Below are 22890 nucleotides of genomic sequence, written 5' to 3' on the forward strand. Positions count from 1 at the left end.
CTAAATCTGAAACACTACACGTGTAATGTCTCCCACCCATCCTCCTCCTCTAACCAAAAGACTGTCTGTGGCTGGTCAGTAAGGTGAGCTTTTTTTTTTCTCTTTATCCCACTGGCATCTCAAGTAGAGGGAATGGAAGTGAGGGCAGTTGCATGCTCCTCTTGCAAGATGTGGGAGGTAAGGGTCACTGTTGTGTCCCCTCTGACTTCACCTGCGAGAAGTGCACCCAACTCCAGCTCCTCAAAAACTGCATTAGGGAACTGGAGCTGGAGCTGGATGAACACAGGATCATTCTTGGAGGTTGATGGGGTGATAACAAGGATTTGTAGGGAGGTAGTCACACCCACATTACAGGATAAGGTAACTGGGTGACCTCCAGGAGAGGGAAAGGCAATAGGCAGACAGTGCAGGGATCCCCTGTGGCCGTTCCCCTCAATAATAAGGATACCCTTTGGCTTTCCCCCCGGTCCACCCACCACCCCCCTCTGCAACAGTATCCATAGTGGCCAGGCCTCTGGCCCTGAGCCTGGATCTTTGGCTCGTAAGGGAATGGGCGAGAATGGGAGAGTGGTAGTGATAGGAGATTCAATGATTAGTGGAACAGATGAGAGGTTCTCTGGTCAGGAACGAGACTCCCAGATGGTGTGTCGCCTCCTGGGTGACGGGGTCAGGGATGTCTCAGATCGAGTCCACAGAATTCTTATGGGGGAGGCAGAGCAGCCAGAAGTTGTGGTAAACATTGGTGCCAATGACATAAATAGGAAAAGGGATGAGGACCTGAAAAATGAATGTGGGGAGTTAGGTTGGAAGCGAAAAGGCAGGATGAACAGAATAGTAATCTCAGGATTACTACTGGTGCCATAGGCTAGTGAGGCTAGGACTAGAGAGTCAGTGCAGCTAAACATGTGGCTACAGAACTGGTGTAGGAGGGAGGGCTTCAGATATGTGGATCATTGGGAATACCTTCTGGGGAAGGTGGGACCTGTATAGGAAGGATGGGCTGCACCTGAACTGGAGGGGCACCAATATCCTGGACAGGAGGTTTGCTAGATTTCTTCGGGAGGGTTTAAACTAGTTTAGCGGGCAGATGGAAACCAGAGCTATGGATCAGAGGATGGGATAGCTGGTGTACAGGCAGATACAGCATGTAAAGAGTCTGTGAGGAAGGACAGACAGTTAATAGGGCAAAGTTGCAGTCAGTGTGATGGGTTGAAGTGTGCCTATTTTAACACAAGAAGAGTCGGGAATAAGGGCGATGAACTTAGAGTATGGATCAGTACCTAGAGCAATGATGTTGTGACCATTATGGAGTCTTGGATAACACAGGAGCAGGAATGGTTGTTGGATTTCCGGGTTTAGGTGTTTCAAAAGAAATAGGGAGGGAGGTGAAAGAGGTGAGGGAGTGGCATTGCGAATCAGGGATGGCATCACAGCTTTAGAAATGGAGGCCATGGAGGAGCGTTTATCCACTGAGTCAGTATGGGTGGAAGTCAGAAACAGGAAAGGAGCAGTCACTTTACTGGGATTTTTTTAAATAGACCTCCCAATAGCAACAGAGACACTGAGGAACAGATTGGGAGGCAGATTTTGGAAAGATGCAGAAGTAACAGGACTATTATCATGAGTAACGTCAACTTCCCTAATATGGACTGGAACATCCTTAGTGCAAAGAATTTCTGACTCAATATGTAGACAGGTTGACTAGAGCGGAGGTTATATTGGATTCAGTGCTTGGCAATGAACCCGGCCAGGTGTCAAATCTCTTGGTGGGAGTGCATTCGGTGATAGTGATCACAACTCCCTGACCTTTACTATATTCATGGAGAGGGATAGGAGCAGACGGTATGGGAAAATATTTTACTGAGGGACAGGGAATTACAACACTATTAGGGAGGATCTGTGGAGCATAAATTGGGAACAGATGTTCTCAGGGAAATACACAACAGAATTGTGGAGGTTGTTTAGGGAGCACTTGCTGTGAATGCTGAATAGGTTTGTCCCACTGAGGCAAGGAAGGGATGGTAAGGTGATGGAACCTTGGATGACAAGACTTGTAGAACATCCAGTCAAGAGAAAGAAGGAAGCTTATTTAGGGCTGAGGAAGCAAGGATCGGACAGGCTCTAGAGGGTTAGAAGGTAGCCAGGAAGGAACTGAAGAATGGACTGAAGAGAGCTAGAAGGGGGCATGAAACAGCCTTGGTGGATAGGATTAAGCAAAATCCCAAGGTGTTCTATACTTGCGTGAGGAACAAGAGGATGGCCAGAGTGAGGGTAGGACTGAGCAGGGATAATGGAGGGAACTTGTGCCTGGAGTCAGAGGAGATAGGGGAGTCCTTAATGAGTACTTTGCTTCAGCATTCACTAGTGAGATGGACTTGTAGTTTGTGAGGACAGCGTGAAACAGATAGATATACTCGAACAGTTTGATGTTAGGAAGGAGGAAATGCTAGAAATTTTGAGAAATATGAGGATAGATAAGTCCCCTGGGCCTGACGGGATATTCCCAAGGTTTATATGGGAAGCAAAGGAAGAGATTGCTACCCCTTTGCGTCCTCAGTGTCCACTGGAGTAGTACCGGATGATTGGAGGGTGGCAAATGTTATTCCCTTGTTCAAGAAAGGGAATAGGGATATCCCTGGGAATTACAGACCAGTCAGTCTTATTCCAAGGTTTTGGTGTAGATTTGTAGCTCGGGTTGTGGACGTTGTGGCTTGTAGCCTTGTTGAGCTGGTTGTTGTTCCGCAGATGTTTCATTACCCTGCTGGGGAACATCATCAGCGCAGCCTCCGATGAAGTGCGATTGTGTTTTCCCGCCTGGTTTTTAAACTTTGGGGTCTATTGAGCTGGATTAAGCTGAAGAAACCCATCAATCAACACACAGAACTCGACCCCATATACACTCCAATATGAAGGAAAACTAGAAGTGAGGCAATCCGGATCAATGGACTCCAGAGTTTAAATACCAGGTGGGAAAACATACTGACACTTCATTGGAGGCTGCACTGAGGATGTTACCGAGCGGGGTAACGGAATGTCTGGGGAATGACAGCGAACCAGCTCAGCAAGCCAACTAACCACAACTGTCAGTCTTACTTCTGTTTTGGGTAAATTATTGCAAGGGATTCTGAGAGATAGTATTTATGATTATTTGGAAAAGCACAGTTTGATTAGAGATAGTCAGCATGGCTTTGTGAGGGGCAGGTCATGCCTCATAAGTCTTACTGAATTCTTTGAGGATGTGACAAAGCACATTGATGAAGGTAGAGCAGTCGATGTGGTGTACATGGATTTTAGCAAGGCATTTGATAAGGTTCCACATGGTAGGCTCATTCAGAAAGTAAGGAGGCATGGGATCCAGAGAAATTTGGCTGTCTGGATTCAGATTTGGCTGTCCTATGGAAGACAGAGGGTGGTAATAGATGGAAAGTATTCAGCTTGGAACTCGGTGACCAGTGGTGTTCTACGGGGATCTATTCTGGGGCCTCTGCTCTTTGTGATCTTCATAAATGACTTGGATGAGGAAGTGGAAGGGTGGGTTAGTAAGTTTGCCAATGACACAGGTTGGTGAAGTTGTGGATAGTGTGGAGTGCTGTTCTATGTTGCAATGGAACATCGATAGGATGCCAAAGTGGGCAAAGAAGCGGCAGGTGGAATTCAACCTGGAAAAGTATGAAGTGATTCATTTTGGAGGGTTGAATTTGAGTGTAGAATACAGGGTTAATGGCAGAATTCTTGGCAGTGTGGAGGAACAGAGGGATCTTGGGGTCCATGGCCATAGATCCCTCAAAGTTGCCACCCAAGTTGATAGGGTTGCTAAGAAGGCGTATGGTGTGTTGGCTTTCATTGGCAGGGGGATTGAGTTTAAATGCTGTGAGGTTATGCTGCAGTTCTATAAAACCCTGGTTAGACCATACTTGGAATATTGTGTTCAGCTCTGGTTGCCTCATTCTGGGAAGGATGTGAAAGCTTTAGAGCAGGTGCAGAGGAGATTTACCAGGATGCTGCCTGGACTGGAGGGCAGGTCTTATGAGAAAAGGTTGAGGGAGCTAGGGCTTTTCTCATTGGAGCAAAGAAGGATGAGTGGTGACTTGATAGAGGTTTACAAGATGATGAGTGGAATAGATAGAGTGGATAGCCAGAGACTTTTTCCCAGGACAGAAATGGCCGTCACGAGAGGGCATAATTTTAAGGTGATGGTATAAGGGAGATGTCAGAGGGAGGTTCTTTACACAGAGAGTGGTGGGTGCATGGAATACACTGCCTGTGGTGGTAGTGGAGTCAGATACGTTAGGGACATTTAAGCGACTCTTGGATAGGCACATGGATGATAGTAAAATTAAGAGTATGCAGGTTAGTTTGATCTCAGAGTAGGATAATAGGTTGGCACAACATCGTGGGCCAAAGGGCCTGTACAGTGCTGTACTGTTCTATGTTCTATGTTCTATGTTCATTCGCTCTACATAAAGTCATACAGCTCTTCCACATGGAAACAGACCCTTTGGTCCAACTTATCCATGCTAACCAGACATCCAAAATAAATCTAGTCCCATTTTCCCACATCTAGAAGGAAGACGAGCAAATCCTGCACTCCAGTTCCCACTGCCTCACGGGACATCCTGCTCCCATGTGTTGTCAAAATTGTGGATTGAGAATGGGCTTCTCCTGTCACATTAAGACCGAGTGCAGAAATCCTCGACCTTGAGTACATGTCATCTGGAATTGAGGGACAGCCAATTAAATAACTGCACATAGTTATCACTCATGAGTGGTTAGGAAGGGAAGCTATCGCAGTAAAATAGATGAAATTAGATAAGCAGTAAAGAAGCCACCCATGGAATATAAAAGTGTACGGATTTTTTCTTGATATTCTCCGAGTCCCTATATAGAGATAAAAGATTTGTTTTCAATCAGGAATAATTTGATGCCTAGAAAACAAAATGGTCAGCAAGTTTGGACATCTAAAATTAGATTTTTCTGAACTTATCAAGCATGTACAGCGGTGTTAGGGAATATTCATGGAATAATACTGAGCTTTCAGCCGAGCAGAACATGTCCGCTGCGTGAACAAATACTGTTATACTGACAAGGAGTGGCTCTAGCACTCGGTTCATCTGTGACAATAAACTGGCCACAATGGCTAAATCAAAAACAATGAGAATATTTTGCCAAGGCAGCTTGACTTGTGCAGCAAAAAATGTTCCTGTGTATGAATTATCACAGGATATATGTTGGCGAAAGCAGGAATTAAGCAGAAATGGAAGGAATTAAACAAAATATACATGGTGTGCACTAGTTCTGATATCAGTCCTTTGGTGAAGGAGTGGCAAATTCTTAAGATACCAGACAGGATGCTCAAAATAGTTTGGCTTCCGGGCAAAGAGAGAGGAGCTGAATCACTTTCTTTATTGAGCCATCCCGCAGTTGATCATAACAAGGTAAATTAAAAAGGATCCCTTTCCTTGTTGCTGTCTTTCTTCCAGGCAAAATTAATTCATGTTTTTTAGGAAACCAATTTAGCCAGCCCATTCTTGACTTAACAAAAGAATGTTTCTATTAGTCAGTTCACATGAGAAGGAGTAAAATAACGCACATACACACGGGTTAGAAGTGAACCCAACAAAAGGATCAGTCTTTGAGTCATTGGTGAGAGTATACAGTAGACATTTCAGCTCTTTGATTGGTTGTTACCAGTCTCATTGATGTTGAGTAGTTGATTTTGGGTTTCTTGTCTTTTCTGCAGGTTGCCTGATTTTTTTTCCTGCTTCTTTTCAATGTTGGTCACAAGCAGCATGATTGAATATATTTTCTCTTTCTTTACTGATAGTGCAGGGTGTTTAGTGACTGTTTAGAATTTATGAACTTTACAGGACACCAGTGCATGTATGAGGACATCAGACAACTCACGTATACAGGCCAGGAATTGTAGGTTTTCTTTTGTTTCTCATTTTCGTATCTCTTTGGGAGGACAACATAAAAGCATGCTTGCAGGAGATGGCTTCCTGTTGTCCATTATCTCTTCCATTTTAGCCTTTATATTTGAGGTTTCCCTGACTCCATACAGATGCAGGTGTCATACAGGAGTCTGCCGGGCAGCCGTGATAATCTTTTGGCTGGAGTAGACTTCTTTTAAAATACGCAGAGTGGAATTATAAAGGCCAGTATGTCCATAAGTACATGAAGGTTCTGATCTATTCTCGTGATACCTTATTCCTGTAAAGTCTAACCTGCTACTCATCCCAAGTGAACAATGCTGTGACTTTTGGAAAGGCTTGAACTCTCAACTTACACACATGGAATATTCAGCGCTATTAGAGTTGCATATTTAGGTCACATTTAAAACCTGGGATACTGATGCAAGGTAGTTTGGACACCTCACGTAATTTCAAGAAGAAAGGTCTTGCTCTTTTTGTTGTTTCCATTCCCACTTCTATAAATTATCCCGTGAATTGGTAAGATTGAAGTAGAAACAAAAATCAGGCAATACTTAATCCACAAAAATCTCCCTTTTTTAAATGTCGAGATATGGCTTATTTTCTGTTGATTCAGACCTTTTCTTATTCAGTCAAGTGGTTCAGGTTATCCTGCCATTTTGGATGTTTATAGGTCCTGAGCTTTTCCAGGCATGTTCATAGAGATTCTTCATAGATTTCAAATGAAGCCAGATGGTACATTTCTTTTGTTTATCTGTCTTTAGGTGGCACATCTGAGAAAAAGTATCATTTGAGTATTTTTTTTAAACATTTACTTCTCTGTCTGCTATTGCAATTTACACCAATTATTGGAAGTCATCATAGCATCAACTCAAGGCAGAGAACTCGTGAATGAAACAAGAAAATTGCACTTACTCACAGCCTTTGAGATTTCAAATTGGTCTACAAAAGAGAATTGAATGCCCAAGAAGCAGGAAGAAAGCATCAGGCAGTAGGCATAATAAAAGGAAATGTTTTTGATGTGGCTTTTGAGGATGGATTAGAAGGTACCAAGATGACTGGGTTTAGGGATAGTAGTGACAAGATAGATGATGGTTTTGCCACTAAGGCAAGAGAAGTGGAAGCACGTGAAAGGAACATGAATCAAAACAGCAGGTAATATGAGATAACAAAGTGTAGAGCTGGATGAACACAGGTCAAGCAGCATCAGAGGAACAGAAAAGCTGATATTTTGGGCCTAGACCTTTCTTCAGAAATGGTAATGTGACTTGGCATTTCAGCCTGCAGTATGAAATAAAGATTTGCAATCCCTGGCGAACATCTCTGTCTCAGGCTTGCCGCAGAGCTCCTGTGAAGTGGGTATAACCTGGAAGAACAGCACCTCATTTTCCGCTTGAGAATTCTATAGCCTTCTGGGCTCAACATCGAGTTTAACAACTTTAGGGTTTGAGTCCATGTCCTTACCCCAACCCCCACACACTAGGCCTTTGTCATCACATGGGCTGCTACCACACACAACCCATTGCCACCTACTAATATTCCAAATTAGCAGCTATTAATTATCCCAAACTGACCTTTAACCTCTCTGTTTTCTGTTCAACTGTTTGTTTTCTTTCTTTGGGCCCTATCTCCATTTATCATTTTCTCTTTCATCACCCACACCCCCCACCCCAGGCCCCAACCCCATCCCATCTTCTGCATAAATATCAAATTTTCCCTACTTACCATCAGCTTGGAAGAACTGTCTCCAGATTCAAAATGTTAACTCTGATTTCTCTCCACAGATGCTGCCAGACCTCCTCAGTTTTTGGAGCAATTTCTGTTTTCGAATTATTATGATTTGCAATATTCTCAATTCTTGTGGGTTTTTATTTTGACTTGCATTTCTATTGTGTCTTTCTCAGGAAGTCAAACAGTACCTTACAGCAAATAAAACATTTCTTAAAGTGCAATGTCTATTCCAATGTGGAAAATCACAGCCAATTTGCATACAAGTTCCTTCCAGTAGTGAAGATAGTACAGTTTTGGTTAAGAATAAATATTGATAAATAAATTAGAGACTATTTGGTTTCACTGGTTTCATCCTCTTCTGCATTAATGGCAGAACCTTCATCTATCTTGTCAATACTATCCCTAAACCCATATATTTTGATACTTTAAAAGTTATCTTAAAAAGCCACCTCAAAACCTTCCTTCCTTTTGTAAAATGCTACCACAAGGTTCCTTACGTTTTCCTAAAAGGGAATATGAGGCCTTAGTTTAACACCTCATCAGAAAGCACTTCAACACGGCAAAAATTCTCTCAGCACTGTGTCTAAGTGTTACTTAGATTATAGCTGCACATCTCTAGAGTTCATGAAATTCTGACATAAAAATGAGACAATGTTATCATGGGATAATGTTACCAACTTCCATGGCTGGTACTTTACAAGCTGCTCACACAATTAAAATAACTTCCTGGCATCAAGCAAAGGGTAGTTTTGTGAAATATTTATTGAAAACAGAGTTGGCATTGAAGTAAACATTATTAATTATTCATACCGCATTTATTGAGCACATTCTGAAAGATTGTCATTACGCATGAAGGATCGAGATAGATGTTTTTCACCATCTCTGATGGTAACTGGACCAAGAGAAATTATAATCCAATGAAACATGCAACAGCTTCACAATATTTCTTGTTTAGAACTCAACGATTACACAAACCAACTGATAGTATTCCCATGATTCTGTAGTGCCAATTTATTTTTAGGTTTTATTAGTCAGCAATTTTCCCCGATAACAGTTTTTTAAAAAATGAATGATTGATAATTTTCTTTAAAGAACATTGCAAAATCTGAGAGAAAATGTTATATTCTGTACAAACATTGATATTTTGACGACTGGTACAAAAATAGGTTCTAAACGCTCCCAGGCGCATGCTTTAATACTGTTATCACTGTTTGTGGCTTTGGCACCTTCCTGAACACCTTACAAAATTCAAATATAATGTCAATGCCTCTTTTTTTGGCACAATACAATAAAGCATAGTTTTGTTCCATTTTAAACTAAAGAGTCAGCCGAAACATTGGAGAAAGGGATTCATTAAAATGGTTGCTAAATACTGAACAAAACCTCGACTTCACATGCTACTCTACTTGGTTACTGGTATATAGCAGCTGTAGGCTGGAACTTGTTTTTCAAATATCTGTTGTACTCCCTGCTCACATTGCTTGTAGGATATGGTTTGTATTATAGTTGGTCATGGAAATATTAGGAATGATATCCTGTTATGCAGGGGCCATCCTGTGGCACTACAGTTAAACTAGACTATGATAAGGATTCAGAGTTGGGACAAGGCAATCCCAAGCATGTACTGAAATTGAGTAAACACACACTTTATGAGTAAATGCAGACAATGCAAAATGGACACTTTCTAGTTATGCATACCTAAGGTAGATGCACACACCTCACGTGAACACGTTAATAGTCCTCTCATAACTGAGTAGCCTGTACGGCACAAGTATGAATTACAATGTAAACATGAAGGCCAAATTATACCTGAGAAATATAAAAATATTAAAGGGCTTTATAGCTTTCTTACTTTGTGTTAAAAGTTCTCTTAACTTAAGATACATCCTTAATGTATGTATATATATTTATATATATAGATAGATATCTTTGTGTACAAGCTGATTAGCCTTGTTACATAATTAGATTCTAGCTTTTATTGGAATTGTTTACATGGTTATTGGAATCATATCATTGAGAATAATCACATTCTATTAATCTGTATCTATATTTGGCTGTTCATTTCAATCATCATTCCCACTGTTGCTTTTAATGTGTGTAAGCAGGGCTGCCCGTCAATGTCCAAATGTTATCAGAAAGCTCCGTAGGCATCTCCACGTGTAGGCACTGCGAATGCAGGATATCCTTCGTATGTGGCGTATGCGGCTAGGTCCTGGCCGAGGGCAACTGCTTGTTTCAGTTGTGTAGCTGCCACAGTGGCTGCAGCACCTGCTAATGTGTAGCCTGTAGCATAACATGGGAATGGGAGATCAGTGGATGAAGCCAAGTAGGAGACAGGCATAGACAGAGGTCTGCCTGAAAGAAGAGGCAAAGCAAAGCATTACCCTGGGTGCTTAGTTACAAGTTGGAGATAGTAAACGAAATGTTAGGTGCAGTGAAGACTTTCTTTTTGAATTACATTGTTAGTTTTTGGTCTAGTGAACTAAGAACTGACCATACCACTACATTATAAAACCTGACCTTCCAGCATTTCTGATCCAATTGTTAATAATCAGCTCTGTGGCCAGGTATGGAGGGGCTAGCCAAGTACATGCAGGCAGCAATGAACTCTGCGTTTCTCTGCCGCACATTAGTCAAAACATCGTGGCTCAATGATTTTTCTTGACAAGAACCCTCAGCAAACTCAGTTCCCTACTGCCAGCACGTACTCAAGAGAATGGACTAAAGCATAATTTATATCAAAGTATATCAGGTTGCTCATTGCAAAATGCTTTACATACAGAGGTTCAATTCGTACTGCTCACCACAAACGTGTTTATCCCATCCTTGTCAGACAGATTGACAACAGTCACCCAGGGTAAGTGCTTGTCACACCTTTTGTAAATTGCTTCTATATTTCATTCAGGCTAGCTCCCTTTTCTTTAAGCATCAAATTCAAACATGAGGCATGTGCACTTTTGAATGTAGTTGTTAATTGCAACACTTTATTTCTAGGTCCTGGGGATAATTTGCTGAGCACGTGCAATCCTGATTGGGTGCTCCTGAGTTACGTGGAGTCCTTTGAATCCGGGCTGAATGCCTCACAACAGCTCATATTCTCAAATTAGAGAACAATACCCCCATTTAATAATAACCCACAAGATAAATTTACTCTAATGACTGTCAGTCTCATTTTCCAATTGGGTAAAGAGTACCTTCTGATCAGTTAGAAGACCTCATAAATACAAACATAAAAGCAAAATATGACGGATGCTAGAAATTCGATGTGAAAACAGCATCTACTAGAAATACTCAGTACATCAGGCCGTAAGCATAAAATGTAAAACAGAGTTAAAAATGACCTACCATTGACCTGAAACATGAACACTGTTTTCCTCTCTTGACAGATTCTGTCATTAGCTATTTCTGGCAATTTCTGTTTGAAAATACTAACCTTGTACTTTTTCTTTCTCTGAATTACTCTTTCCTGCTATTCTAGACAGACATTATCCATTCTGAACCAAGCCAAGCACAGTTCTTCATAATGCATTGGAATTAGTGTTGAATTCGATCGCATACATCTCTAGTTTCTGCTGGACTCCATATTTTTAAGCAGAGACATCATAAAGTGTTATCAGTATAAGGCTGCAGGGAGTTACATAGTCCCAGGTTATTAGTAATATTACTTTAACTGCCGTAGGACTCCTGGAAGAGTTTAAAATGCAGATAGTCTGACAATATTCAAGATCCATTTGGATAGGAAAATGAAAGTAAATGGGTTGTGTGAGTGGAGGATGACTACAATTGTTGAATTGATTTTGTAGATGTAGCGTATCTGTCTTTATCACCTGACCTCTAAATGCTATTGTACCTGCCTGCTCTCTTCATAATCTTCATGAACACAAACTCTGCTGCCAAGCAGTTCATTTCTCGCTTTGGAACTTGATGTAGTCCGAACATTTTATTTAATGTTGAATAATATACACTGTATTAAAGGGCTTTCTCAGGCTGTCTGCATATTAATATGGAGTCCGGCAGGAACCAGAGGTGTATGCAATCAAATTCAACACTAGTTCCAGCATTTTAAGAAGATCTAAGCTTGGTCTGGTTCAGGTTGGTTAATGTCAGTCTATTTTAAAAAGTGGCTGCATGATTGCATTTTCATCTTTATTCATTAAACCACATTTTCTCCATTGTGATTAACTGGCGATCCCTGGAATGGGAATTATAACAGCACTTCAAAAGCTGTACCAAGTATGTCCACTGGGTATCAGGCTCCATGTCAGGAACAGCCTGTGCCCTGGAGAGGTTTCTGGTGTATGAACATCCAGGGTTCTCAGCTGTCCGGACTCTGTTCAGATGTGCTGTCTACGCCTCTGGAGCAAGATTCTTGAACCCAGAGCTCCTGGCCCAAAGGTAGGCTCAGGAACCCTGTTCCACAAGACAACATAAAATCCTGCCAATTTTCATCAGAACTTCCACTTGGTTATACAACAGAGCCGCTGAAGTACCTTGGCAACAGTGGGATTCAAGCTCCTACCACTAGAGAAGCTAGGGCCTTAAAGTTCCTTAGCTCACTCAGCCTCTGTTTGATTTTATACTGAGAGCAATGGAGGTTTGCTGAAGGTCAGAAACATTAACAAGGTGACTATTTTAATTTAACGTTTCCAATCCAGGACAGTATTTTCATGTATTTAGTGTTGGATCAACTCGTTTGGAATACAATATGGGCAAACAACAGGTTGCCCATTTTGGTAGGAAGAACAGGAAAGCAGAGTATTATTTAAATGGAGAGTGACTGCAGAATGTTACACTCTGGAAGGATCTGGGTGTACACGAATGACTAAAATTACCATTCGAGTACAGTTAGTAGCTGGGAATACAAATGGAATGTTAGTCTTTAATGAAAAGAGGACGAAGTATAAAAATTAGGGGTCTTGGTTAAAGTGCTGAATCCAGTTTTGTTCTTACATTAAGTGGGGACATACTTGAGTTAACGGCAGTTCAGAGAAGGTTGATTCCTGGGATGAGGGGTTTGCCTCATGAGCAAGGATTGAGCAGGTTGGGTCTATACTCATTGGAGTTTAGAAAAATAAGAGCTGATCTTATTGAAGCATGTAAGATACAGAGAGGGTTTTGCAGCGGAATCTCGAGGGCACGCGGCTTCAAAATAACACTCCCACTTTAAAAGGGAATGAGAAGGTCATCAGTTCTTAGAATTCTCTACCTCAATGAACACTTGAGGCTGGCCTGTTGAATATATTCAAGATTTTGGCAAAGGGCTAGGGAGAGAGTAGGCACAAAGGTGGAGATAAGGTTGTGATCAGATCAGTTACGATCATAACAAATGGCAGATACTTGTGGGCCTGTATGGCTCATTCTTGCTCCTATTTTTATAGATTTAGGACAGTGTATATCCTATGCAGTCCAGGCATGTTGTGAAAAAACAGGGAAATTGTTCTTTATCTGGCTATGCCATTTCAGAACTCAACAGGCAACATGATTCTATTCCCTAAAATAGAAACCTTTCGTCTTTATGGACACAAGACATATAGTCCTAAAGACATCAAAACAGAGTTGTAAATTATGCAGAAGTGGTTCTTATCACAGTGCTCCAATGTGTAGTAATTGTTTTCAGTACAGACCTTCACATACCTGTGAAAGCTGCAGCTGCAGTTGGCTCAGTACCTTCAGTTTGAAGACCTAGGATCTGAAGGACATGCTCTGCCGCATAACTTTTTGCTTCCTCCACAGATGTACACAGTTTGGGTGGTGTGAACGGTTGGCTGCAAGAAAGCAAATATTCTGCTCAGTTCTTAGTATGACCATCAAATACGATCCATTATTGCAAGTCAGCTGGGCAAATGAATAGAATCACAGAGATGCACAGCATGGAAACAGACCCTTCAGTCCACCTCATCCATGCCAACCAGGTTTCCGAAACTGAACTAGTCCCCTTTGCCTGCATTTGGTCCATACTCTTCTAAACCCTTGCTTTTCATATACCCATCCAGATGCCTTTAAATGTTGTAATTGTACCAGCCTCCACCACTTCCATACAAGCACCACCCTCTGTGTAAAAAGGTTGCCACTCAGATCCCTTTTAAATCTTTCCCTCCCATCTTAAACCTATGCCCTCGAGTTAGATTGGTTTTGTTGACAGAGTTCACAGATAACCTTGTTGTCAAGGCTTGGCTGGGCTTCATGATTCACAAATGGATTAGATCATCAGGAGTCTGTTTTCACAGGCTGAAATGGAATGTGTGCTTTAGTTGATTTTTCTATCCTTTTCTTAGAACTGTTGTTGTTCGATGCCTATATGTTTATTTGGGCAGGACTAAAAGGTGTCAAATGAGGTAAACATTCTGTTTTTGATACTAATAATAGCTCTGATTGGAACTTTAATAGGGTTGTATATCTTGAAAGAATATCTTTCAATGAGTGTTACTTTTTAAAGTACATTTCAAGACTTGCCACTTATTATATGGTTCATTGGTTCCATGGTGCATACTGGGTGAATGAGCTTAGAGGATGTAGAGGGGGAACAGAAGGCACAGAATATGGGGTCACTGGGACACAGCAATCATGGAGATGGGGAGGGTGTGATAAGTGAGGGATGAGGGCTAGAGGGCCTGACAGCCTTTAATACGAGTGGAATAAAGTCCTTGAGAACTGAGGTGATCCATCTAACCAGCCTGTTTCAGCACACCCCTTCCTGTGTAGCTACATCCAAGCTGATTCCAGGATTGATGGAGCCAAACTGATCCCAACTCTGCCCTTCCAGATGGAAATGGTGCACAGACGATCCATTTTTGTGGAGATGGGTCTGCCAAGTTGGAAAATTCCCCAATTAAAGTTTCTGCCTTAATAACAAAAATCCAATTCTCTGTCTTTTTATCTTTGAAAAGTGAGGCTTACACATCCAACCTATTCATAAATCCCCATCTCCTCTACTGGTCTGCTGTGATAACTCTGAACTCAATATTAGGATGAATGATGAGGGATTTTGTACTTTCTTAGTTGTTGGACTGAATTTTGCAGGGGATTTGTTACAAACATTCAAAGTCTTCATGGTGAATAATTAGTCATCAGTGTGTGGAAAAAATGGGTAATTTTGTGATTCTCCACATGTACTTGTACTTATAGTTCAAAACATTCTTGTATTTGCCATGAAAGGGCATTAATTACCAAGGCTTTCAATATATTTTGTGAAAAAACAAAAAAAAACTGCATATGCTGTAAATCAGAACCAAAAGCAAAAATTGCTGGAAAAGAACAGCAGGTCTGGCAGCATCTGTGGAGAGGAATCAGGGTTAACACTTTGGATCGAGTGACCCTTCCTCAGAGCCAAGAGTTGCGAGGTAAGGTACCTGAAGTGAAATGTTAACTGACTTCTCTCACAGATGCTGCCAGACTTGTTGAGCTTTTCTAGTAACTTCTGTTTTTGTTTCAACATATTTCACTGTGTTCTAGTAGTGTGCAACAGGTCAGTATCACCGTGAAGCAGACTGGGAGGAGTGTGCAGCGGGTCAGTATCACCGTGAAGCAGTCTGGGAGGAGCGTGCAGTGGGGTCAGCATCGCTGTGAAGCAGTCTGGGAGGAGCGTGCAGCGGGTCAGCATCGCCGTGAAGCAGACTGACAGGAGTGTGCAGCAAGTCAGCATTATTGTGAAACAGATTAGGAGAGTCAGCATGAGAAAAGCAGCAGCATGGGGTATAAAATAGTGACAGAGAGCACCTTCGACCTGTTTCTACCTCCCATAGCTGAAGTGTGATGTCACAGAAAAATAGGTATTTATTGGGTATATCTTCAATATATACTTAATTGGCAAGATAGTTTAAACCAGGACAGTCTGAACCGTAGAGTTAGGAAATTCACTTTTAAAATATTTAGCAAGTAAATTAATTAATTAAATATAATTGAAATGTCCCGGCAGTCACTGAGTTGCAGCTGTACTATGAGGAAGAGCTGTTGGACAATGGCGTGATTGCTGGTGGCCATATTAGCAGCTAGTACTGGCGGCCTGAGTGGAATTTTGGCTCAGATTTGAGCTGGAGTTGAGTTGTAAACACTGTGGCACATCATAAATGGGGAGGGGGTAACCTAGACACCCCGTGTTAGGAGACAGTCACAACCCTTAGATTACAGGTTGTTCTCCTATAATGTGATAGTGGTGTTCTAGTGTGACCTCACGCTACAGAAAATCACGCATTATAGGGTAATCATGGTAGAAAATCGTTATACCTGAACAGCAGAAGGTTTGTGTTATCCAAACAGCATCCAGTATTCATTAACTGCATTACGGCCAGTTCGCATTAATGAAACACGCGTTATAACAGAAATACCTATAAATCCTTCAAACTTGGTCCATTGTCAGGGACAGGGAGGTAGGACTTCAAGTGAAGCAGGTATGGGGATCCAGAATTTAGCTTAGGTAGGACCAGGAAAGAGGTTCTGCTGAAAGACTGAGTAGATTACAGGGGTAATTGCATGGCTCAAAGATGGGATTTTGGAGAAATTTGTTCCAATTCATGGAGCCCTCACGCCAACACTGGAGAGGAAGCGCACTGTTCCATTAGAATGAGTTTTGTTTGAACCCACTGAATGATATAACTAGGTTTATAGACTGGGCTTTAAACTAATTATTGAGGAACAGGGAAGGGTCCAATTGACGGCAAGTTTAAAATATCAAAAGTAGTGAGACAGCAGAGATGCAGGGTAGTGAAAAGGTGGATGATAAACAAAGTATGGCAGGAAGAAGCAGAAAATGTGAGCAGAAAGGTGCAGCAGAAATTATAATGAGAGTAAGTAATAATGGCTTACAGGTCAAAATTTAAAGTTATTTATTTGAGTGCACACTGCATTTGTAACAAGGTACATGAGTTAGTGGCACAAATAGAGACAAATGAATATGACTTCACAGCTATATGGAGACAAGGTCGCAGGGTGGCAGAGATCTCAATATTTAAGGGTTTTTGATACTCCAGAAGAAGAGGTTGAAAGGACAAGGGGGTGTGGTAGCTTTGTTACTAAAGTTATGTATTGATGCACTGGTGAGTAGACATATTGGTGTGATAGATCGTGATGTAGAATCAGCTTGGGTGGAAATAAGGAATAGCGAGGGAAAGAAGTCATGGGTAGGAGTCATTGATAAATCCCCAAAGAATTGCCTCACTCTAGGATAAAGTATAAATCAGGAAATAATGAAAACTGTAAGAAGGGCAGTACAATTGTCATGGGTCACTTTAATCTCTATATTAACTGGATGTATCAGAAGGGTAAGTGCGCTATAGAAGGAAAATTTGTAGACTGCATCAGCGATTGTTTCTTAGAGCAGTATATTGCAGAACCTACCAGGGGAACTGGCTATTTTAAATCCATTAAAGGCATAGTGAGAAAGAACTAATAAGCGATCTAATATTCAGGTTCCTCTAAGAGGATAGTGATCCAGTGGAATGTCAAATTCAATTTGAGGGAGAGCAATTTTGATCTCAAATCAATGTTCTGACATTAATTAAGATCAATTCAGGGCTTAGGGCATAGGGTTGGGGTTGTCTTGGAGCATTGGTGCAGACTTGATGGGCTGCCCGGTCTTTATTCACGCTTGTAGGGATTCTACCATTTAGTTACTGAAGTATGAAGAATGAGTTCGCTGAAGTGGGCTGGGAAAATGGACTGAGGGGAAGGTCCGTTGATGAGCAGCAGGAGACATTTAAGGTCAACAAAAAAAAGTTCTTCTGGTCCAAAGAAGGACCAATTGATAAGGCAGTCAAGGCTTGCATCCAATCAAAAACTAAAGCACACAAAGCAGCAAATCTCAATATTAGCCAGAGGACTGGGAATTACTTATAGAATCAGCAACAGACAATTAAGAAAGCTAATCAAAAGAGAAAAAGTTGATTATGAAAACTGGTGACAAATAAAAGGAAACAGCAAGAACTTCAAAATTATATAGAAAGTGACTAGCTAAAATGACTGTGGGACTCTGGGGGTATATTTAATGGGCTGAAAAACCTACCCTGTTTCTTCATTTTAATGTGCTTTTGATTTTTGTTTCCTTTGCTAAAAAGGGTTCATGAGAGGAGTCTCATTTTTCTGATATAACTATTCTCAAGAAACAGGAAAGTCAGAAGAATGTCAATTGGAACCTCTTTAGCACAGTATCTAAGGCACCTTTCAGGCTATTGAATTGTATTGTATCTGCCTCTTTCTGGAGGTGTTGCAGGAACTCTCCTAATGCATATCCATTCATTTTGCTCATCCACCTTCCAGGAAGGTCTCAATTTGTCTACTTTATCAGCTTGTTGCATTTACCATAAATTCTATGGGATTCATAACGTTATTACAATTCACTAACTTCACCTGAGAGCGAACATTTCCTACTAAAGTAGATAATGGACACAGAACACTTCAAATGTATCAAATATTTTTCAATGACACTGTCCTTGTTACTAAATGCCACAGGAAATAAGTCAATATCTGTTTTTCTTTCAACACAGTACCAAATCTCTCACTGTATCAGTTGTTGACCTTCTCTTCATAAATCCTCTTGTTTCATTTATAAGTCTAACTGTAAAATCATCAACTTAAGCATTCTGAAGACAAGAGGCTGCTATTTATCAGAGACCTTCATTTCAGAATATTAGCTTCCTTTGATTACTTCTTAGAGTTCTAATAGCTGTTAAATACTGTTTTATTCTGTTTTCCAGAGTTCAGACTACAATCTTGATCAATGCTTAGTCTTTCACCAGTCTTGCTCAGACCTTTCACACCTTTACTGCAAGGGAATCAGTAGCAGATAAGCATCATCGTGCTTGTGAATACAACCATTAGGAAGCATTTTGTGACTTGAGTAGGTGGCTGCAATGTAATAGCTATAATAGCTGTAATTTCCCTATTGCATTTATTGATGTAGCTTCAGTACTGGTTAGAAACTTTCTGTACAGAATGAAACTCCTTTAATAGATTTAAGTCACACTGCTAACTGTGCCTTGCACTGATGTCTCTGTGACAATGTTTACTTGCATATAAATCCAGATCTCTTTTAGCTTAGGAAAGCAGACAGGGAGCATCTGCTAATCTGTTAGAGTGAGATCGATGCATTACCTCAAGTGCTATTTTAAAGTGCCTGTTGATTATGGATTAATGGAAATGGCTTGAGAAAATTCAAAGCAACTTGCTTAGCAATGCTTGAAGATTCATAAAGGGCATCATTTCTTCTACTAAGCTATCCCTTTGAAAATGATTAAGATTTACCTTGCATTCCCAGTTTTTATGTGAAGGTGGCAGCAGAGAAGCTACGAAGACTGTGGCAATGATGTCTTATTTGTGTTTGTTTAGCTAAGTGTTTTATACAAGCTGTCATTAGTTCTGAAATTTTTGAGAACGATTTTACCTGAATACCAAAGAATTTTTGTCAGCACGTTTGTCAGGCACAGCTGTTCTGTCATGCCCACATATTTAAAAAAATGAAATAAATGATGTATTGTGTAAAAAGATCTTCAATTTAACAGCATCAAGAAAGATTTCTTAACTCAGATTGAAATCATTGTAGCTCATGCACAATACAACATTTAGACACACCACACAGACACACACACGCACACATACACACAGAATGCTGGACAGACTCAGCATCTCTGGAGAAAGAAACAAAGTTAATGGATTGAGTCTGGTATTACTCCTCTTCACAACAACATTTAGAACATTCTGAAGAAGGGTCCAGACCTAAAAGGTCAGTTTTCCTGCTCCTCTGATGCTGCTTGGCCTGCTGTGTTCATCCAGCTCCACACCTTGTTATCTAACATTTAGGATATGTTTATTTTGAGGGAAAAGCATCTCATCATTTAAGGAAGAGCTAAGGGAATGTTCTCATCTGTATGATCAGAAGTATACATTGGGATTTATCACAGCAGCAGTGAACCCATTTCCAAAGGTACTGGAATTCATGTCTGGGTTTTAACAATCATCAGATTTTTAGGGTCACATTTTCTGCCGCTATGAGGACGGCTGTATCACCTCTGCGTAGCCAATCAGAAAGTTGCCAGCTTCTCAGACTCAGTAGTGCCTCCGGTGGCCACTAATAGAACAATAGACGCTCCCTGACCAGGAGTTGCAATGGAAGCTGGAGAAGCTTGGAAGTGGTGGTGATTCAGTGGGAGTCGTCCTCAGCAGGACCAAGCTCAGCAAGACCAGCTGTGGGCTGTGAATGGAAGGTTGGGAGAAGGAAGTATGTTGATCTAACAGGGACTGCCCGCTCTGCTAGGGAAAGGGAGGCCCTGCAAAAGCCCAGGGAGTCTAATATGAAGGGCCCTTTTCTGGGAGCACAGTCAAGGCACCAGAATATACCTGATTGCCCAAATAAATAAATTAGGATAACCAGTAGCAATAAAATTCCAGTGGTAGTGGGTGCAGTCCATTAAATTGCCATATAATGTCCACTGAAATCACCAATGGGCTTAAGGGCAGGTGGGTTGCCCAACGCCAATCTTGCCACGCATAAAATTCCAGTGAAGGTGAACATGTGATGGGTATGGCACCCGTTTCTATCCTATCCAATGTTATGCTCCACGCCTGGCAACCAGCTCTTTTTTTTGCAGAGGTGGGGGGAGTGGGGGTGTTACTGAGACGTAGGGTTCTGTACATAAATTTCAAGTAGCCCAGTTCAGCTCCTGGAGAGCTTACATATGGCAACCAGCACTGCCCTGGAGTTACACTGACTGCAGTGGGGAGCTATGTGTGCTTGAAGGCCTAGAAACCCTGGTGTCAACCATGACTTAGGGGCTAACTCTCTCATCCCTGAATGAAAAGGGCATGAGTTTAAATCCCACTGCAGAGAAAAGGAGCACACTATCTAGATTTAAATTCTCATGCGACATTGAACCATTGGAGGCCGTAACTCTGACTTGAAAGATCCCATTGCATTATTTTGACATGACTGTTTGATTTTAGAGTTAGAGCTGCTGTAGGGGCTCGCAAGGAGTCATCGGGTATTGGTACCATCTTGCATGAACAGGGGACTCCCCAGTGCCCTGGCCAATGCTTATCCCTCAAACAGTATTGGCAAAAAGAGATATTCCAGCTATTCTGATCTTACTCAAAAACAAAAATAGAAATTGCTGGAAAAGCTCAGCAGGTGTGGCAGCATATATGGAGAGAAATCAGAGTTAATGTTTCAGGTCTAGTGACCCTTCCTCTGAATATGATCTTACCTTTGTAAACTTCTGATCCATTTTCCCCACTTTACAATAAAGATATATTCAGTTCCCCCGGAATGATGTCAACTCGCATGATCTTTAACAGAAACATAAACTGCAAAAGTCTTTCACAAAATTAAATGGTATTACGTACATGCTTGCGTATTGATTGGCAAGAGCGGGAATGGTGATCTTATATACAAAGAGCTGTCTTTGGTCAGGTCCGATTGCCGAGTGAAGCTGGTAAACTGGCTGTCCCCAGCTGTTCTTTTGGCATATATCTTCTAAAATCTGTATTAAGACACAATTTGTTTTGTCTCCGTGTTAGTTTCACTGAACAACTTCGGCACAGTTTGGAAAACTTTTTGAATGAATTCATAGATGTTCATACCTGAGATGGGTGCTTTATTCCTTGTGGTTTCAGGGTCACTGGGTTGGTTGGAGTGAGCTCCATTCCAGGCAAGAGGTCGTAAAGTTTCTCCTCTTGCCTTTTGTCTGCTTTCACGTGGTAACCTGCATAACCACGCCCAACACCCGTATAAGCCAAATAACCTCGTCCTCCTAGCCCTCTAACTCCTGCAGCCCCTACAGGTACATTCATGTAAATTTCTAGGAATGCAAGAAGGCATCAAACTGAATCACCAGAAATCACTTTGATTCTCGTTTTTAAATGAAAAGGCTAAACCTCAATCATCAAGCTTGTTGAAAGATGATGTTCATGCCTGAAAAATGGCACATGCGTACCCTGTACTACCATGAATCTTGTGGTGAATGACAATTAACAAGGAGTGACATTGGTGAAACATCTCGCTTGATTGGCGTCCATGGAGAAAGCTCAATGATGAGCTTATCAACTGTACGTTTAAACATTGAAAATTAACGAACAAAAAGAGTTGAGGAATAGATCCTGGGGCAAGTGTTTTATATGCCTCAGGAGGAGTCTTCAGCACATCAACTCCATGCAGAAATATTGCCAATTCATTTCTATCCAGCTCATCTTTTAAAATATTCCTTATGTTTGAGGTTGAGCATTATTTTAAACATGCATGGATTAAAACTGATTCTGGTTTGTTATTTCTGTATTGAACACAAAACACTGAATGGTCAAACATTCCAATTCAAAATAAGAGACCTTTTGATTGAATTTGTAACCCTTCTTGGAAATTTGATTTTAATTTTGAATTTGTAAATAAGGAAATCAAAAAGCTATAGTTATTGATTAAAAACCATCTGAAACCCAAGTTTGACATGCTTTGAACATTTAACCACAGAATCTTTAACGTTACTGCCATTTGTCAAGCTGGTTCCTTAATTAGACACTACAATTGTTTCAGCAGATTTTACTAAGATACAAACCAGGATAAAAATACTTTATTTGAGTAAAAGGCATGGTATGTAAAAGACACATTGAATTTCCAAATGGCAAATTCCTCCACTCTCTACATTTTGGTGACTTGCGGATATTTCAAACTAGATTGCTGCAAGTCAGGATCACATTCATGCAATTGGCAAATTTGCACATCAGCGGTAAAAATAGGCAAAAAAATGTTTCAAGCTATTTTTCTGCAACAACTGAATCTTTTTTAGGCACCACATTTCACTTTCCTTGGCATCATCATTTTTTCAGACACATAAGTACATCCCATAATGACAATGACAAAAGAAATTACTGCTCCTGGTGCAGATAATTTAGGAGAACTGCCTCCTAATTGAGCATAAAATTGGAAAATTATTGCACTTCAAATGCTTACTTTCTTTATTAGTGGAATAGTTGAATGCTGACTGGTAGATGAATGTTGTGTTATTTGGAGAATGTAGTCCTATGGTCTTACAATACACACACAAACACATACAGACACACGCACACAGACACATGCACACAGATGCAGGTTGGGATCCCTCAAATGCCAGCGGCGAGACTACAAGGAATATCTTAGAGGAGGGGGATATTTAATTCATTCTGGGCGTCCTGTCAAAGTAAGGGTGGTGGGCAAGGTTCATGTACCAGTCGGAGACCCTCCACCATTGGGAGGTTGTCAGGTCAACCATCAGAG

The 22890-nt window shown here is 41.1% G+C and overlaps 1 protein-coding gene across 5 annotated transcripts in view; it reads right to left on the bottom strand.

The window, feature by feature from the left end:
- Window positions 1-8405: 8405 nt before the first annotated feature.
- a1cf (apobec1 complementation factor) overlaps window positions 8406-22890 on the bottom strand; it is a 40498-nt gene continuing 26013 nt past the window's right edge. Inside the window, exons 9-12 of one of the 5 annotated variants that reach the window (XM_048551260.1) lie at window positions 21228-21349; window positions 20991-21127; window positions 13296-13426; window positions 8406-10016 (exon numbers count right to left, since the gene is read on the bottom strand). In XM_048551260.1, the coding sequence (XP_048407217.1) occupies window positions 9793-10016; window positions 13296-13426; window positions 20991-21127; window positions 21228-21349 (614 nt within the window). In that variant the 3' untranslated portion in view covers window positions 8406-9792. Of the gene's footprint in view, window positions 10017-13295; window positions 13427-20990; window positions 21128-21227; window positions 21446-22890 lie in introns of all 5 variants that reach the window. The other 4 variants (XM_048551259.1, XM_048551257.1, XM_048551258.1 and 1 more) reach the window with 4 other exon arrangements.

Source organism: Stegostoma tigrinum, chromosome 20 (assembly GCF_030684315.1).
Source record: "Stegostoma tigrinum isolate sSteTig4 chromosome 20, sSteTig4.hap1, whole genome shotgun sequence".
Taxonomy (NCBI): domain Eukaryota; kingdom Metazoa; phylum Chordata; class Chondrichthyes; order Orectolobiformes; family Stegostomatidae; genus Stegostoma; species Stegostoma tigrinum.